Here is a 20,464-nt window from a genome sequence, read left to right as displayed (position 1 = left end):
CTAGTTGCTGTCCCAAATTAATGAGCCAACAATCATATACTATAGCTGGAGATGCAAAAAGGACAAGTTAATTTGTGTGTAATATTTCTAGACTCATATGTTAAAATGACAGTAATGAAATATGTTCTGTGCATAAGATGATCACTTGCATGAGTCAGGAGTTTGCCTTCCTCCATCAGCTAAAAGGCCTGGCTAGTGATAGCATAACAGATATGCCAGATCAACTGTTTACTCTGGCACAGGAAACTGTTTTGATGTTAATTGTTATTCCTTAGATTTATACCGATGTTATAAATCAAATTTTAAAAATGTAAAGAAAAGCGCTATATAAATCTGTCAAAGTGACTGCACTTTAAATATGTAATTTGAGTTACCTGACAAATATTTAGGATATATCTTGAGGGAGGGGGAGCTTGACTTGCACCTGCAAAAACAGTTATCACAAGCTTTAGCCCTGAGGAGGCATCAGAAGCTATTTTATGTTCTAAGTGACCTTTCTTCTCTATAGTATACCAAGCATAATCTGTGTAGCTGCCTTAGCTCCTAGTGAATTCTGCAACCAACTTCACAGTTCCAATCATGCTAGCAACAAAGTGTAAAATGGAAGCTGTCATGTATTATACAGAGATTCAAATGAAAAAATAATGGTTCCCTAAAACAAGCTAAGTACTAATCCAGAAGAGAAGCATCAAACCACAGCAGATGCAGACACAGTGTACTGGTGTGCTGAAGAGGGGTATGGAGAGTACATTTGGGATTGCTGAGGAACACATCTGCTGTCTAGGTTTTGCTTGGTTCTTTTGGGCTGGAAAGGGACAGATGTCTGGGAGAGCTAATATAGGTGGGTAGAAACCATCAGGGAAGGGAGCTAGTCTGTCTGGGAGTCAATGATCTTCTTGGAGGGCTGCTCTTTGGATCCAGCAGGGATCTCTTTGAAAGACCAGAGATTGGAAGGAGACAGTTCCAGTGGAGGAGCAGGGCATGTCTCTGGGGTTTCGGGTCTGGCTGAGGTCTCACTGGGACTAAGATAATACATCTGAAGTTCAGATGGGAGACAAACTTGGGACTGGTACTGAAAACCCTTGTCCTCTTGACACTACCAGCATTTCTTTTTGCTATTGCTGCTTCAAGTCCATCAGTGGCATATGCTCAAATCTATTCAAAAGTGCCCAAAAGCTATATGCCACAGTAGTCTCTAGTTTCCAGAACATTACCACAGCTCCTCCCCATTGCTTAGCCAAATGTGTGACATTGCTGAGCCAGGGCTTGTGTAATCGGGCTGCCAGATGAGTGACAACTGGAACCTAGGGCTACAAAGAGGCTGGAAAATGCAAAGGTTGGTCATTTCATGGCTCAGCAGTTAAAAAAAATCATCCCATCCTCAGGAGCAGTAAAAACTGTCCACCAACGGCACCATGCCAAGAAATGTCTGGCACTAGCTGAATAAACCTGAGCAATGCATCAATAGGACTGAGCTCCCCTGAAAAGATGCAACATGAATGGCTCCTGATGCAGCACACCATGTAGACTACATTCCCAGAACCAAACAAGAAATAGCACTGTTTGAATCTGAGCCATCTAGGGAGAGAATCAGTCTTAAAGTAAGAGTTCTGGCTGACCCGAGTCCTGAAAAAGGTAATGCAGACATGCTAAACTGCTCTAGGAATAAGTGTATTTACATTAAACATCTGTGAAACCATTTTCAAAACTATGTTAATTTAGAACTATTGGTGCTATGGACAGGGATGGCTTATATATGCTTTTGTGGCTTCAATTTCTCTTTCAATATCCAAAGTGATCTTCCTTGCTTCTGAAGCCATAAGTGAGTTTGCCACATCATACTTCAGGTGAAAGGTAGGGTGGGATAGTAAAGCTCTATTGTAGCATATACAAATTATTCAGGATTGAGCAGGGCTGATTTTTCTATGAAACCATAGGGAAAAAAAGGAGTCTACATGAAATGAATTAGGACGGGGTAGCCAACTCATTTAACAAAGAGAACCAAAATAGCAGTGGAAGAGAACTGTCAAGCCAAAAAGGGCCCCCAGAACAGAGTTGTCGAGAAAAAGAATTCAAAACTTTTTTTTTTAGAAAGGAGGCTGCCCCTTTAAGACAGCTGCCATCTTGGGCACCATTTTTAAAACCCTGCAGCTCCCACCCAGTAAGCACAGGGAAGCTGGAGGAGGCAGGGGCCATTTGAGGGAGGGATGCAGGAGCGGTTTCATGAGCTACACTTTTGGGGGGCAAGAGCCGTATGCAGCTCACGAGCCATGGATTGGCCACGGCTGAATTAGGATCTCAGATTAGTTCCTAATGGAGAGAGGTCTATATCACAAAAGCCACCAACACATCATTACATTGTTGGCTGTAATTTCAACTGACACAATGAGTCTGAATGGACCACAAAGAGTGAATTCCCCTCACACCTTTAATGGTCAGGTTAGTGTTGGAACAAAATGACAAAGTATGACTGGGAAACTTGCTCAGCTACCCTCCACCCTCAGCCTGTGCATAAATGGAAGAGTTCAATCTCCTGAGCTGTAAATCGCAACCCATGTCATTTTTTAAAGTGGCAGATTTTAATTTGTGGCTGTAAGTGCTCAAAGGCCCCCTTTAACAAAAGCCAACTTGTCCAAATGGCTGATTTTAAAAAGAGATGTCAACACCACCACACCCCCATATTTCTTCACTATCTGTTAAAGGAAAGCCATTTCATGAATTTATTTCAAAAATCTTAGGTCTCAAAGGCGTAAGAGTTGAGGGAAATTTTCAGCACAGTTTGCCTTCTTGGAAATCAAATCACTGAAATATTATGTACATGACGTAGCTGTTATTTGGTACTGAACTGTGGGTGTAAAACACAGGGGTCTCTTTGAAAATAGCTGTTCCAAAGCTGTTGACTGAAATCAGTTTAAAGCATCAGTATCTGTAAAAGGCGAAATGGAATCATTTTGAAAACCAGTGCTGGACTACCTATGGCTTGCGCATGGAACAATGTTGCAAAATAAAGGCAAACAACTTCTCAAAAAATTATTGATGTCATTCAAAACAAGATCAAAATGTGTATTTAAACTTTTAGTATTCATAAACATTTTTATTATGGAACAATTTTTTAAATCAAACTTGCATATGCTCAATTGACAGCAGGCAATTTATGCAATAAAATCATTTTCTAACACATTACTACAGCATGGATGAAATTTACCCATAATAGGGACCATTTAATTCTCTTAACACCAGAACAGCTGTTGCACAACGCCTGTTTTGCTGAAGAGGGGAAGGGGCAGCTACAATGTTGGCAAACAGGGTGATTCTCTACCTCTGAAACCAGTGGAGTGATCATTCTGTGTCACCCATGCATAGGGACATCAGGGGGTAAGCTAAGACAATGCCACTGAATCTGCAATTAAATGGACCAGTAGCCATGAACCTCTGCACAGCAGTCTGTCCAAAAGCCATATCTCCTGTATAGTCCAGATGCCAGAAGCACAGCATCATATACAACAAGAAGCTGCTTCCTGATTTGGCTACTGGTTGCCTGAAGACCATTCCAAAAACCACTTACACATCAATTTGCTTGGGATTTGAGCTGAAGCAGGGGTAACTAGTTTCTTCCTGTATGCATATGTTCCATTATTCAATACTTATCAGTCATTAGAAGAATTAACACTGAAAGGTACTTGACAATGGCTTTGAGTAAAAACACATTGCAGAATCTGTATGATAATTAAATAAGGGACTTTTTATATAAAATTTAGATTTTGAAAACATTATTATAAAACCCAAATTGTATACATCTTCAGTACAGGGGGATTTTATTAATCCCACTTAAGCAGGGATAGGCAAAATCAGGCCCACTGGGCGCATCTAACCCAATTTCTCTCGGGCCAGCCCAGTTAGTTAACAGAGAGTGCATACCTACAGCCCGAAAAATGCCAACCTATGACCACGTACCAAAATTCATAAAATGGCCCCCTTGTGAAAATTATTGCCCACCCCTGGTCTAGCGTATAGAACACATACTGACCTTAGGAGGCTAAACAAAAAAGTGACTAATGAGATACAAGCAAAATAGTACAGATAATTAATGAAGGATTAAATGTGATAATTATCTAAATAAAAATCAATATCTAAGTATAGTATTAGCTTCCCTCTACCTGAGTTCTGATGGGCTCAGTTCTCAAATTATGAATATTTCTGATTCTGCGCACGAGGTAAACTGACACTCCAGATCAAGCTAGAAGGGGTTGCAAATGCTTTGAAGGATAGGGCTATAATTCAAAATGATCTGGACAAATTGGAGAAATGGTCTGAGGGAAATAGGATGAAGTTTAATAAAGACAAATGCAAAGTGCTCCATTTGGGAAGGAACAATCTGTTATACACATATAGAATGGGAAATGACGGTCTAAGAAGGAGTACTACAGAAAGGGATCATAGGGGACCACAAGCTAAATGAGTCAACAGTGTGACACTGTTGCAAAAAAAAAAAGCAACCCTGATTCTGGGATGCATTAACGGAAGTGTTGTGAGCAAGACACGAGAAGTCATTATTCCACTCTACTCTGCACTTATTAGGCCTCAATTGGAGTATTGTGTTCAGTTCTGGGCACCACATTTCAAGAAAGATGTGGAGAAATTGGAGAGGGTCCAGAGAAGAGCAACAAGAATGATGAAAGGTCTAGAGAACATGAGCTATGAAGGAAGACTGAAAGAATTGGGCTTGTTTAGTTTGGAAAGGGGAAGACTGAGGGGGGACATGATAGCAGTTTTCAAGTATCTAAAAGGGTGTCACAAGGAGGAGGGAGAAAAATTCTTCTCCTTGGCCTCCGATGATAGGACAAGAAGCAATGAGCTTAAATTGCAGAAAATGAGGCTTAGGTTGGACATTAGGAAAAACTTCCTGTCAGGGTGGTCAAACACTGGAATAAATTGCCTGCAGAGGTTGTGGAATCTCCATTTCTGAGATATTTAAAAGCAGGGTAGATAGACATCTATCAGGGATGGTCTAGTCTGTGCTTGGTCCTGCCACGAGGGCAGGAGACTGGACTCGATGAACTCTCAAGGTCCCTTCCAGTTCTATTGTTCTATGAGTCTACCACAGAAAAACACTGATTAACTCAGTAACTATCAGCTTGTACTTGTCGATGGCCATGGCTCCTCCATGCAAATGACCTTGCTCTTGTCTACTTGCATGTACACTCAGCGATACAAACAGAAATCCATTAATTTCCCAATAAACTCCCTTTCTGTCTCTCAACACATAAAATACTGCAGTGCAAAAGGTATGTGGGTTACACAAGCAGAAGTCTTTGATTATTGTTAGTACTGAAGATGTTAAGATGTAGTTAACTGGCTAATCGAGTAGTCAATAAAAATGCTATTGACTACTCGATTAATTGATAAGGGAAGGCAGCCCAGCTCAGTCCTGGTTCACGCTGGGTCCAGGACCTACCCCCGCTGTGGCTCTGCAGTTTAAATGTACCAAGACCCGGGTGGGGCAGGTAGACTGGCTCAGTTCCGGATCACACCGGGTCCAGGACCTAACCCAGTTGGGGCTCTGCATTTAAAATGTAGTTAGAACAGTTCTTACTACATTTAAAATGCAGAGCCGCAGCAGGGGTAGGTCCCAGACCCAGTGCAAGCCGGGACTGAGACAGGTTGCCTGCCCGGCCAGAGCAACCCCTATCCATGGGCAGACCGGGCTGCTGCGGACAGGAGCTGTATCATAGCAATAGCCTCCTCTGTTTCCGTGACACTACCTGTTAAGCCAGCTCTGATAAAGAGGCAGCAAGGAGGGGGGAAGCAAGTAGGCGACTAGATTAACCGATAAGCCTATGTTTATCAGTTAATCAGCTAGTCAACTTACATCCCTAGATATTGTTCACGTTTTTCTGGGGGCAGAATTTGGTGGGGGAGTTATATAACAAGGGAAAAGGACAAGACTGTACAAGCAAAAAGGAGCAACACTGGTGTCATAGCAGGACACTTTGGGGATAAAAGGAAGGGGCAACTTTCTTCAGAATGCAGTCTCTGTTAACACCTGGGAACTGGAAGGAAAAACAACCATGGCTCCAGGTCATAAAAAAGACCCTATTTGGAAATATTTTCAAGAAATTCCCATTCTTCTGGGTAAAAAGGAAACACATGCCAAATGAAAGCAGTGCAACAAACAGAGGTGAGATCTGGTTGTTACATTTACATTATGAAAAACGCTCCACAGAAGATAGTGACTTTGAAGTTATAATGGGATATGTCTGAACAATCTTGATTAACTGAATAATAAACATATCTCTTCCCCATTCCTATGGGCTGCCTACTATGTCTTATTATTAAGGCTACAATTAAGCCACATATTCCATGACATTCCAGTACCCCTATGTCTACTCCTGAGGGCAGGAATGGAAGCAACCTCAGTTTGTTACAGGAGTATTTATCAATTACTTATTGACTGTTTTAGTAGACATCTGCTCAGTAAAATCAAACATCCTAGATCACTATTTCCTGTTTAAAAAATAAAGTTTCATTAGGCATTTATAAATATTAACCATTAAATGATTTTTCAAGCTATTTGGAATGTTGCAAGAGATAAGAGTTTAAATAGATTTAAACAATCCTTATGATATATATTTTCTCTATAAAAGTGGGTCTAGAATAAATCATATAATTTAAAACAGGCCTGGGCAATAAATTTTGACCAGGGGCGACTACAGAAATTTTTGAAGTGGCCCCGAGCCACCCCAGAAGGGGCAGGACCAGAACACTTCTGTGCTTCCCCACTCACAGACCCTGATTGGTCTGGGAGGGTGGGGGAGTGCACAAAGAGAGAACTGCCAGCTGTTCTGAACAGCTGGCGGTCCCTGTAGGTACCCATGCCCCTAGCAGTGGGAGGAGACTTCGCATATTCACCCCTGCATCTGGCAGTTGACTTTAAGTGCTGAGCCCCTTGCAGGACAAGAGGAGACTTCATGCACTCCCCCTGCCCCCAAGCCCTTTCATCTTGTTCAGAACAAACATTTCGTTGATACAGTTCAATCACAACAACCAGGCCACTCTACCTGACAGAGCAAACACTGTTGCAAGAGTGCTGGATACAGGAAACTGAACAGTGAGCATATGATGGGGCATAACTCCTGCTGAACCAGTGCAGGGTAGGTATCACAAGCTTTGCAGACAGAGGAGGCCATATCTTCTCGTCCCTACTTGACATACTCCAGATAGAATCAGGATATGGTTCAGCTTAGTCTGGACTGACAGCTGAAAAGAGCAAAGGCCAGGCTGCAACTCTTACCCCTAGCCACAGGATACCACAGACAGGGGAGAGACCGCAGAACCCCCAAGACCACCAGCTGCAGAAAAAGGAGTAGGAAGTAACCCAGGGGAACTAAGCACTGCTCCGGTTGAGGTACCAGACTCCGGCTCTGTGTGTTTCGGAAGGATCCCTGTTGCAGACATGGTTCTTGAGCTGGGATACTCTGGAATAGGGAAGGTGGGGGTTCCTATACCTTGGCTGTCACCCATCCCTGGGTGATGGACCACCCCACTCTAGCCACTAGGACACACTGCTCTACCTAAAAGGGTAGCCCTGGCAACTTGGCCATCAGCCCATGAACCGTCACCAAAGGGCTACTACACTGACTGACATGAGGCCACACTGCTTTATGAACCAGGGCTGCTGTGGTGGCGGGGAAGTCTAGGCCATTTGGGCCACTTCAGTTCTACTTCAATTGCCCCACAATTCAACACCATTCCCCACCCCCACAAGGAATACCTACCCCACCACAGTGGAAAAAACGCTGACGGGAAAATCATTACGGGTGGAGCAACATATACAATGATCCAGTCCAGTAACAGATGCTTGTGTAACAAGCAATGATGGGATTGTCAATCACATGGAAACAACTGAAAATCAGAAAATGTCCATACCTCAAAATACTTAAAAGTAGTAACAGAAAAAAGCTCTAATAAATTCAAGTGTAAAGTGTATAGTTTTGTCAGAGACAATGCAGCAAACACAACAAAGAAAGAAGCAATCTAGAAGATAATAGAGGGAAATCATATGTATACAGTACTCATTTAATGTATCCTTTAGCTAAAAGCTTAAGCAAAACTCCAGGAATCAAGGAAAACAGTGAAATTGTTAACATTTCCGTAAACAACCACTTTGCCTCAGTGCCACTGAAGAAAGCAGAAAGATCCAAAATATTTTCCCCCCAAGATGTATGATGGAATTCAGTGGTTGACTGTTTTAATATTTATGAGGAACTGGCCTGTTCGGATGACAATTTTTTAAGAAAGCCATGACAAAAAACAGATTAATTAACACAGCCAAAGTAGTCAACATGGGACTAAAGAGTAGCGTAGACAATATGCTAAATATACTGAAACTTATTTCCACAGCCTTAGACAAACTGCAGAAAGACTGCTGCCATACTGCTGATGCATCCAAAATTTGGAAAGAACTTCAAAAGATACTGGGGGCATGTTCATCAACCCCCCTCACTCTGGCCACTTTCGCTTTCATTCTTTCACGCAGCAGGAAAAACCTTTTTCTCTATAGCGAAATTAAAAGAACAAAATGCCCCCAAAACAAAGTTAAATTGCAGGCAGAAGAGAAGCAGATAGAGTAAGCATTTACACCACCTCATATTTTTACCAATATTTCCAACCCAAACTATCAGGGTCGATGACCAGCTGTGGAAGCTATAACAATGGAACCGGCCAATGGGATTGTGCTGGGGGTGGAAGCAGCACCTGAAGCCTTCTCCTCTTCCCTTCAGGATCCCAGTTTTTAAAGAGAAAAGCCCAGCAGCCGCTTTTCTGACTTGCGTGCGGGTGGGGCAAGGCAATCAGGGATCCTGCCTGGGAATCCTCTCAGCATCCATGGGTTGGAGTCAGTGGCTTGGCAGGCTGGATCTGACTTGTGGGCCATATTTTGCCCAGGACTGCATTAGAGCCTTAAAGGCTAGCAACTGGAGCAATGAAAGAAACAAGCAAGATAACATTCGGGGTGTTTCAAAAAATACCAGATACCAGAAAGCAACACTAAAGGAATATAAATGGTCAAGAAGCTCTACCATTTGATACTAGTAATGTGTAAAGGTAATGCAGGGGTGGGCAACAATGAATTTTAGCATGTGGTCATGGAACAGCTCCACTCCAGAAGGTGTGGGAGCTAGGGTGGAAAGGGCAGGGCTGGGACTAGCCTCTCCCCCTCCTCCACCCCCCTCCACCCCCGCAGAATTGTCTGGGACCAGTGGCTTTGAATTAAAAACACAGCAAAGGGCTCCCAGCTCCCAGCACCACTGCCACTGTTTTGCTTGGCAGCTACCTGAGGTCACTGTGGATATTTAAAGGGCTCCCAGCGCCAGCCCCTGCCAGGGCAGTGCCACAACCAGGAGCTGTGAACCATTTAAAATAGGATTCTACTGCCTGAACCACCACTTGGAAATTCAGTGGCACGAGTAGCTGGTTATAAATATAAAGAGGCCAGATGCAGCCTGCAGGCCGGATCAAAGTATAAGGTGGGCCGGATCCAGTCCCTGGGCCACATCTTACCCAGCCCTAAGCTAATGTCATCTTAGCTGAGATGCACAAAACAGTTACAAATAGAAAATAAATTTAGCCCAGAAAAATTGTCTGAGGGTTTGTTCAGATAAAGTATAGAGCAGAAAAAGTCAGGTTTTCATAAATTCCTGTTCTCTCCACTAAATATACATTGAGAAAAAAATGGCTGAGTAACTGAACCAGCATATCACATCTATGATGATGAATTTTTTGCTAGGGAGAGTAACTTCAGTTTGAAGTCTCTAGTGTTCCCTATATTTTGTAAAAGGAAAAATGGCATTAGGGTGGAAATCTCTATTTCATTAGGCAATAAAACATAGTGTATACGTCCTTGTTCTGAACCAGAGTCTTCTGAATGTATCACAAACAGAATAGAGCATAACAAAGAAAGCTAGAGGGACCTAGCCAGAATGCAGTCCCCAGTTGAAGAGTTCAATCTTCAAACAGTAAACAAGTGCTTGTCCCAGAACACCAAAAATCAGAATAGACACAAAGAATTCTATTTAGTTTGTCTTTATGAAATGCATAATGCTATGGCTGGTTTTAAAATATTGTATTACTGCACGTGGAATTAATATTATACCTTATTACAATCAAATACTGAACTAATGTAACTTTTTGTATTTTATTTCTTTAGATTTGGGGGAGGGAGAAAAGAATGAATTAACTCATACAATCATATTCAGCTAAATGCAAATTTCGAGCATGTATTGCAAATATATGCATGTGGAAGATAAATTAAACACAGATAAAGGGCGGAACCAATCCTACAAGCCCTAAACATCAGGGCTGGGGCCCGCTTAACACTTTGATCCGACCCACAACCTGCATCTGTCTACTTTCTATTTATATCCTGCTACCTGAGCTACCAAATTTCCAGGTGGTAGCTCAGGCAGTAGGATCCTATTTAAATGGATCATGGCTCTCGGGGGTCATTGGTGCTACCCTTGCAGGAGGCAGAGTCATAAGCCCTTTAAATAGCTGCAGCAACCCTGGGCTGCTGCCAGGCAATACAGAAGTGGCAGGGGTCAGAGCTGCGAACCCTTTACTGTATTTTCAATTCAAAGTCTCTAGCCCCAGACAACTCTGGGGTGAGGCTAGTCCCCTACCTCGCCCTTTCTTGAGGTGGGGACCAGATGGGGCCAGCCTGTGACCACATACCAAAATTCATTAAGTGGCCCCTCTGCAAAAATTATTGCCCACCCCTGCTATACATGCACATCTTTTCATAAGTAATACAATTCAAATAGACATACAGCATGTACATTATCGCACATCTGATCACTGAATGTGAATCATCTCAATTTACAATACACAGACACTTGTCCTCGGTGAGTACTAAACCTATCATAAGTCTGAAGTTTTAAAAGCCTATTTAGATTTTAACATAAAACAGAACATTTCTTAACGTCTCACTATATTTGTGCTTTTAAAAAAAATCAAAAATTGCCATAATAAAGAATTTTATTAAACTTTGTAAATATGCTTCATGTAGGCTATAGAACATCCTACTGAATAGAGAAGATCTGAAAAGGCAGAGTTTACTAGAACACTACCTATACATTGTACAGCAATACAGCTCTCACAACACTTGGAATCAGTGCGTAGGTCACTCTACACTATAACCAGTACAGCAGTGCATCTGATATACCACAGTGCCATACTGCAACTACTTCTTATATTAACAAAAGGGATTTTTCTGTCGCTTTAGCAAATTAACTTCTCCAAGAGGCAATAGCTAGATCGACAAAAGTTGCAACTACACCGGGAGATAGATTGATTTAATCACAGCACTCAAGACGTGAATGTTTTCAAACTCCTCAGAGTGGATCTAATTTATAAGCAGTAGGCTAGGTAAGAATCCCACTGCTGTAGGAAAAAGATCTTTGTGGATGGAGGAACAATCCTTTTTTGAAGAATTAAACTTGAAGGAGCAGGCAGCTGTTAATTCAAGAAAATTTAGGGCTGGCAAACAGGTGTAAAAAACTGAGGAAAGATGAGGGACTTCATCAGATTGCAGGAAACCCCTCAGGACTCATCCCTCCTCTTCAATAAGATTACAAACCTCATCTTTCCCTTACCCTTATTTAGCAGTCTCTCAGATGCAAGGCCATCCCCAGGAGGCCCAGGGCTCAGGGCAAACTCTCTCCCCAGTGTCCCAGGCTGTGGCACTGCAGGCCCTGCCCCACTCCTTCCCACAGTCCCCGTCCTTGCTCTGTCCACATCCCACCTCTTCTGGCCTGTGCTCCACGCTCTCACTCCCCCATAGCATCCCTTACTCCAGACTCCCTCTTCACATGACACAACTTGGGATATTACCGGGAGGTGGGGGGGGGGGGGGGCAGTCTAGGGCAGCAGTAGAGGTTGCCGCACACACACTCATCGCTGTGGAAGGAGCCAGAGCTATGCAGCACCCTGCCCTGCTCCACCGCATCACTTTCTTCCCCACCTGCTGCGCTAAGCTTCACCATGGCCACAGGAAGTGGAGCACCCCAGCCCTGGCCTGCTTGCCAAAGCCCTTCCTGCCTCTGCAGTGAAGAGGAGCACAGTGGGCTGGGAGTAGATGGCGAGGCAGGCTGCCGGATAGCTCCAGTTCCTGCAGTGAGTGCAGGAATGGGGGGAAAACCCTGCTGCCACCCCATAGTAGGAGCCTCCCCCAGGTAATCCACTGGGTCCCACAGTTCCATCGACAGGACACTTGATCTGACCTTTGCAGGGCCCCCAAAGTATGGGGCCTGAGGTGACTGACCCAAACAGTTATATGGATGGGATGGCTCTGCTTAGATGGTATGAAAGATGGGAATAGTTTTATTTTGAGGTAAAAGAAGCTAGTTAAACTTTTTTATACTATTTATAATTGAAAATAGCTTGATTTATTTAAATGTATTATAGATTATTATAATATTTTATGAATTTACATATATTTGTAATTACAGTTAACATTTTTAAATCTAATTGACAACAATGCTTTACCTATCCTGCTTTAGTTATACATGCTAAATACCTGCTAGCATTCAGCTTCCTGTTATAGTACAGTATCTTTTCATTCATCCAAAACATTATGCAGATTATGATACACACACACACAGAAATCACTTGCTTCCACCTAAACAGCTACACTTAGCTTAGTGCAACACAGAAATAAGGGTGGCAATGCGAAAAGTGACATGCCTCAGTAACACTTTACATGGAATACTTAGCACCCCATTGCCACCCTTACTTTTATGCTGCTGCTGCCACAGTAGGGGCTAAAAGCCAGAGGCTGGTCAACTCCAGGTGAGGGATGGGGAAGTGGTGGCTAGCTGGGTATGGGGACAGTGACTATAGCTCCAGGATAGTAGAGCTCTGGCAGCCCCCTTTTCCTTCACCTCCCATATGTGCATCACCCTTCTGCGGCACTCCAGACAACAGGGCTGGCAACCAGAGTTCTTTACTACAATAAATAACAGCAGATATTTTCTATCTCCCTTGACACATTCCTACTCCTCCTTGCGAGGCCTACCCCATAATTTGAGAACCGCTGCTCTAGATCAGTGTGAATTGATACTTGTTTATGACCTTAGAGATTAACAAAAATATATAGTAGCATGAGCTTTCATGGGCAAAACCCACTTCTTCACATGAGCCTGAGTGGAGAAAAAAAGGGAACTATCAGAATTTATAACAGAAAAAGAAGGGAGAGGGGAAAAAAGTGTATCTGCCAATAGTAGTGCTAATGAGGCTAACGGAGGGTATGCCTACACAGCAGCATTATTTCAGAATAACTGACATTTTTCCAAAACAAAGACCAAGCCATTATTTCGAAATAATGGTGAGCTGAAAGACTTCTTACTCTGACTCCTGTAACCCTCATTTCACAAGAAGTAAGGGAAGTCGAAGGAAGTGTGTTCTTCCTTAAACTTCTTGCTGAGGAGACAGAGCCAAAAGCCAAATTAAGCTATTTCAACTTCAACTATGCAATTGAAGTAGCTTAATTTGAGTTTTGCCCTGCTGTGTAGATGTACCCTGAGTGGGATGGAAGTGTCCCATGCTTAGCTTTTCATGTCAATGACATGTTACATGTAAGGAATACTGGTTTTAGTTATTCAATATACTTGTAAAAGCATAATTTCAGATTTTAAAAGAAAATATGCAGAAGCAGTAGCTTCTACAGTTAAGATTACAACCCACCATTTCAATAGGAATAGCTTAAGAAAAGCTCCCAAAGTAACAGGTGAAAAGTTGCATATTTCTGCCTCCACAACAATTTTACCCATCTTTATTGACCTCTGCTCTCTCCCAGACCCATGGTCATCTTCATGCTATGGTTTTCTATGGCCAACTGCTCAGCATATGATCCAGAGATTTATTCAGTGCTCCAGTGATTTCAAAACACACTTGTGATGTTGCATCCAATATTCTTTATGGAAATATGCTCATGAATATGAAACAATCTGAATAAGCTTTATACAAAATACTACATTTCTATCACTATTCATGTACTGTAACATCATTAGAAAAGTTATCTGCTGATTGTGTATATTCTATTTGTGTATATTCTATTTGTGTGCATGTACCATTCTTATATCTGAAGTTAGAAATATGAAGTAAAATCTGTTTTACTAATTTAGACATGCTAAATGAGGGCCATTATTAGTACACAAGGAACTTAACGGCCCTGAACCCTAGACAAAGATCTATGAATAGCCTTGTTTTTCCTTGTAAGCCTGGACTATGGTTGATCCCGCAAAGATATGTGGCTAGGTCACCTGATGCTGGAACCCATTTTGGATGCTACAATTTTCTAATGAAGGTGAGAAAAGTTTGAACTGGACACAAAGGATCCCCACCAGGGGCAGAATCTATATAACGGTGGAAAAATCAAACGATATGCAGCAGCCAAGATACCTGCTTACCACCCAAGATGGATGCTGGAAACAACTATGACTAAACAGGGGAAAGGATTGAGCCCAGATTGGGAGGCATTCCAGTCTGTGAAATAGGATGATTAGAAGTCCATGTGGAGCCCCACTGGGGCTCTTGTGCATTTCAAAGCAGAAGCGCCCACATGGAGCCTGGGGTCAGCAGGGGACTCAGAATCCCGCACTGGCCCCCGACTCCATGTTGCGCTTCCTCTCTGAAATGCACAAGAGCCCCCACTGAGGACTCTTGTACATTTCAAAGCTGGTACTCCATATGGAACCCAGGGTTAGCTGGGGATTCTGCAGCTGACGCCGGGCTCTACGCGGCAGTGCCACTTTGAAATGCTGCACCAAAGCCCGAAGTCCCCACCTGATCCCCGGCATTCCAAAGGGGCAGCACCACACAGAGCCCAGGACCCATGCAGTGCTGCTGCTTTGAAGTACTCCCGCCCACTTCTGCCCCTGACAGAGGCAGCATGGGGGGGGGAAGCAATTAGTCAACTATCCTGTTGACTATCTGATAAGCATTTGCTTATCAGATAGTTGACTAGTCCTTAACATTCCTAATTAGAACTACTGCTTGATAGGGTGCCCCAAAAAGCAAGCAGATAGGTAGGTTCAGTGGTATTTCAACAAGATCAAGTGACAGTCTCAAAGGAACCTCTATGACCAATTACATTACAGCAGTGACTTCAAAAACAGTTTTGACTGAATAAGAAATTTTGAATAAATGGACCCAGCATTTCACCCCAGGTGATTAACATTGTGCTCTCATTCTAGAGAGTGGATTGCTGCTGTTATTAATCCAAGTCCAAATATTCTGAGCTTCACTTTTAGATCTATTACAGTTTTCTTTTTTACTGCTTATCACTGGCATAACTGCCACAATCCTACAGTATAGTAGTGGGTAACCAGAACTATCCATTCATCTATTTGTCCTCTGCTTGTTCCAGATATAAGCAAACTTCATAAAAGAAACTGCAAAAGACTAAATGTTACCTATTTCAGACAGCTATAGTTAGTTATTTTGACTCGCACTCAAATACCCTCTAACAGCTTGTCTTTCATATTGTGACTCCAACGACAAATGCTTACATACTTGGGGTACACTGTCCTTGTTTACAACTGAAACAAACCTATTTCAGTTTTTTTTTGTAATATCACACTTAAAACTAAAGAAAAATGCTTGTCATCATACCCAAGTTGTCCTTATCCTTTGGGTTAATGCTCAATTTCCCCACCCCCCTAAATTTACACTGGGATTAAAATTAAAAGAACTTGGATCAGATCCCTAGACACAAATTTAGAATTTTTTTTTTTACACTACAAAGTCTAACACTAAGATAAAATGTTCAAATCCTAAAGAAAACATCACCCTGAAGAATCTGCAGCCCACTCAGAGTTTTGACCCTGCAAAAGCATGCAACAACTCAGGCACTTAAATGTTTGAAACCTTTACAGAACAGGGCCCTATGTGATTCTCTTCAGGGCATGAGAGACAGAAAGTGAAATCCACCTATCTATTTTCACTGGCAAAGTTGAAAGGAAAACCTAAGTAAAAAAACACCATGACAATGAAAAGTAAATTAGACTTTTAAAACTTCTTTGGATTGTAGCAGCCATGCGATACCAATCCCATATTACAGTAAGAAACATGGGTGTCCATCCACATATACACGTTTCTAACAGCAGCATATTTATTATGGGAGCCCAATTTGAGACAGTGAGGTTCTATTTGCTGCAGTTCTGAACCCCATTGATTTCAGTTGTAGCCTTGAGTGCTGCACTAGGGATGTGAAAGGCTAGCCAATTAACCGCTAAGTATCACCCTTAATGGGTGATGCTTACCAGCAGTATTCCCTGTAAACTGAGTGCTTGAGTGGCTGCCAGGACAGATTCTGATGCCACCCAGCAGCTTAGCAGTGTGCCCACAGCTGCCAGCAGCATGTGTTTCTATTGGTGGTGCACATCAGCACATGCCCTGATGCACGTAACAAAACTCAATTTGCACATGGATGGAAAAAATTTAAAAAAACATCCCTTACCAGTTCCCAATCAGCAGGGGCTGGAGCCGCTCCCCGGAGCAGCCCCCACCTTAATCGGTTTCCTGGTTATATGCCACATAAAGGTCACATTTTACCAGTTAACCCATGACATGGCATTTTACATCCCTACTCTCTGCAGCTCTGGACAGCAGGCAGCAGAGGTCTCACGCTGCGCACCCCCAGGGAGGGAGGTGCCCCAAACCAGTGGGGTTGCGCTTTGGCCAAGCCGTAGCCAGCGATGTAATGATGCCCCAGGCCAACCCAACAACCCACCTGCCTGAAGCCTGCAGAGGGGGGGCTCTAACCACAGGCCCACCATCACGGCGTCTGGGCACTGTCAGGGTGCTCGCCACCCACTTTGGGCCAGGCAGCTCCAAGCCCCTGCCCCCAACCCTCCTAGGTGGCTCCAACCCCCCCCCCCCCAGTCCTCCAAGCAGCTCCAAGCCCCCCCAACCCTCCTAGGTGGCTCCAGCCCCCCAGCCCTCCCCCCTGTCCCCCAGGGCCCCCCAACTCCAAAGCCCCCCCCCCCCCTCCTAGTCCCCCAGGCAGCTCCAAGCCCCCCCAACCCCCCCCACCCCTCCTCCAAGCCCCCCCCACCCCTCCAGGCCCCTCCCAGCCCCCCCAGTCCCCCAGGCAGCTCCAAGCCCCCCCCCCCAGGCCCCCCCAGCTCCAAGCCCCCCCCCCCCCCCAACCCTCCTAGGCGACTCCAAGCCCCCCCCCCCCCCCCCCCAGTCCCCCAGGCGGCTCCAAGCCCCCCCCCCCCGAGCCCCCCCAGACCCCCCCCCCCCCAGCGGCCCAGGCAGCCCCCCCCCCACCCCTCCTAGGCGCCCCCCCAGCTCCAAGCCCCCCCCCCCAGGCGCATGGGACCCAGCAGCCTCACTGGGCGGGGGAGGGGCAGCCTGGGGCCAGGGATGTCCTGCTACACAGGAGCGCCCCCACCCATAACTATCCCGCCCCCCAGCCCAGCGTGGCCGAGCCGGGCCCCCCAGATACTCACAGGCGCCTGGCCCGACCGCTCCGTCCCCCCCTCCTTGTCCAGCTCCATGCTCCCGCCACCCCGGCTTCTCTGAGGTAGCGGCACCCACTCGGGCCGCACAGGCCAGCTGCGCATGCGCGGCCACCTCCACGCCCGTTGTTAGGGACTCTCGCTCCGGACAAAAGGAGGGCGGGGCCTCGAGACGGCGGGAGCCGTTGGGGAAGGGGGAGGGGCAGAGGGCGGGGCCGGGGGCAGAGCGCGCGACTCTATCAGCAGCGCGAGGAACAGCGGTTGGGCGCGCGCGCCGCGGAGGGGAGCGGCGCCTGGCGCGGCTAGTGGAGGCTTGAAATGCCCGGATGTCAGTTCTGCGTTCCTCGCCCGCTGCTGCCGCAGGGCGCCCCCTGCAGCTGTTAGCCGTGCACTGCACCGCCCTTTGCACAGCCCCATACCCAGCACAGCCCTAGCAGTGGTACCATGTCTGCCCACACCCAACAGGGTGGCCTGGCACCCCCTGTTCACCTGGCACGACTCCAAGGGGGCCAGCCAGAGGTGACCATGGTGCGCAGCTCTGGCAAGACCTGGCTGAGCTGCTGCAAAAGCCAGCAGGGAGCCAGTGAAAGAGCTGGCAGGGACCCAGTTTGCAATAGGACAGTACCTGCGACACATTTAAGTGCCTTTCCCCGAGGAAGGTCACCGTTTGCCACCTGGGAGGCATTGCCAATATGAAGCTGCTGCGTGGTACCCGCTGGTTTATGGTTCTTGATGCCACGGATGCAATCCAGGTTGAACCTCCCAAATCTGGGATGCGCTGGTCCGGCATCATCCGTGGTCCAGCAGGAGGACTTCCCATCCGATCAATGCTGATAAATGCAAAGTAATGCATATTAGAAAACATAATCCCAGAAATGCATATAAAATGATGGGGATTAAATTAGCCATTGCCACTGAAGAGAGAGATCTTGTTGTCATTGCAGATTGTTCTCTGAAAACATCCACTCAATGTGCAGCAGCACTCAAAAAAGCATGTTAGGAATCATTGAAAAAGGGATAGCGAATAAAGCAAAGAATATCTTAGTGCCGCTATATAAATCCATGGTACGCCCACATCTTGAATACTGTATGGAGATGTGGTTGCCTCATCTCAAAAATGATATATTAGCATTGGAAAAAGTTCAGAAAAGGGCAACAGAAATGATTAGGGGTTTGGAATGGCTGCATATGAGGCAGGACTAAGAAAACTGGGACTTTTCAACTTAGAAAATAGGAAACTAAGGGGGGGTGATAGAGGTCTATAAAATCATGGCAAGTGGGGAGAAAGTGAATAAAGAAAAGTTGTTTACTTGTTCCCATAACACAAGAACTAAGGGTCACCCAATTAAATTAATAGCAGGTTTAAAACAAACAAAAGGATATATTTCTTCACACATCACACAGTCAACCTGTGGAACTCCTTGCCAGAGGACGTTGTGAAGACCAGGACTTTGGCAGGCTTCAAAAAAAGAAATAAATAATGGAGGATAGGTCCCTCAATGGCTATTAGCCAGGATGGGTACGAATGGTGTCCCTGGCTCCTGTTTGTCAGAAGCTGAGAATGGTGACAGGGGAGGGGTCGCTTGATGAATCCCTGTTCTGTTCATTCCCTCTGGAGCACCTGGCATTAGCCACTCAGGAAGCTGGACACTGGGCTAGCTGGACCTTTGGTCTGACCCAGTATGGCCGTTCTTATATTCTTAGTTGTGAGAATGAAACAGCATTATGAAAAATGCTCCTCAGAAGAAGTGACTTTGTAGATGATACAGACATGTCTGAATAATCCAGATCAGTGTGTTAGTAAACTTATTTTTGCCCCATTTTGATGGGCTGCCTACTGTATATTACTATGCGAGTAAATTATACTTTAGATATTTGTTGGAAATTTGTGTTTTGTGGGGATTATTTTACTGATTTATGCATTTCAAAAAGTGTGTATTCCAAATATGCATAGTGCATTAGTTTGTTGGAAGAGCATCAATTACATTTTTGCTGTTACTCTTGGACTTTTGAAATGATTTTTATTTCTCAGTACAATCAAACATCCAAGGGGAAGATTTGCTGTTTAAAAATACAATTTTATTAGGCATTTATCATAATAATTTCCAAACTGTTTTGTATGATGCTGAGATAAGTGTTTAAATTGATTTAAGCAATCCTTATGATTCATTAAATTACTTTCCCTTTAAAACTGAGTTTAGAATAAATGATATCATTTAAACAGTGGAGTGAACAGCTGTAATAGGAAAAATCTTGAATTTACAATCTCGGTTTTGTAATGCAGCGCGTTGAGTAATATTCAGTGAGTGAGTGACTTTGCTATTTTACCGCAGCTCTGAAGTGCCCCCTTCTGGACAGTGTCTACCTGCAGTTACCTGCCTCTTCTTCTCTATCACCTGTCAGAATCCACGTCCCTTCCAGACTGCAGTGCCCTTTCCCCTGGGTACTGCTCCACAGGGGACCCGAGTTACCTCTAAACCCATCACTTTCCTCAGTGACCCACTGCTGTTCTTCATCTAGCCCCTTCCCCCTCAAGTACAAACTGCACTCTGAACTGGCTATTTATCATTGTCCAGGTGCGTTTATACCTGCTGCCTATTTCTACCCTGGCTGCCCCTCTGCAGCCCTACAACCATTTCAGGCCCCTGTAGCAGAGCCTCTGTCTGGGCCTTGGTTAAGCCACGGATTCCCCTGACCTCCTGACCGTTCCCTACACAGCTCTGTTCCAGGTACCTTCCTAGTAAGCAGCTTGGTCCCTGCCCTCCAAAGCTAGAGAAGAGACTAAGCTCTTGCTGGGTAGCCACCTATTTATACAGCCCAGCTAGGTCCCGATTGGTTATCTCAAGCCCTTTTCCGATTGTTGCTGCCTCCATGAGGTGTTTAACCCTTTATTACCCAGGATGAGACAACCACTTTGTCAGAAGCACAAAATTTATGACTATCTT

The 20,464-nt window shown here is 44.7% G+C and overlaps 1 protein-coding gene across 5 annotated transcripts in view; it reads right to left on the bottom strand.

Moving 5' to 3' along the window:
• The window catches only part of ALMS1 (ALMS1 centrosome and basal body associated protein), a 98,848-nt gene extending 81,174 nt beyond the window's left edge, over window positions 1-17,674 (bottom strand). For 3 of the 5 annotated variants that reach the window (XM_075931030.2, XM_089777741.1, XM_089777740.1), the window contains exon 1: window positions 17,511-17,643. In XM_075931030.2, coding sequence (XP_075787145.2) covers window positions 17,511-17,624 — 114 coding nt within the window. In that variant the 5' untranslated portion in view covers window positions 17,625-17,643. Of the gene's footprint in view, window positions 1-374; window positions 425-17,510 lie in introns of all 5 variants that reach the window. The other 2 variants (XM_089777742.1, XM_075931031.2) reach the window with 2 other exon arrangements.
• Window positions 17,675-20,464: the final 2,790 nt, after the last annotated feature.

Source organism: Pelodiscus sinensis, chromosome 4 (assembly GCF_052426305.1).
Source record: "Pelodiscus sinensis isolate ZL-2025 chromosome 4, ASM5242630v1, whole genome shotgun sequence".
NCBI classification, from domain to species: Eukaryota; Metazoa; Chordata; order Testudines; family Trionychidae; genus Pelodiscus; species Pelodiscus sinensis.
This window is presented reverse-complemented; position numbering and strand designations above follow the sequence as displayed.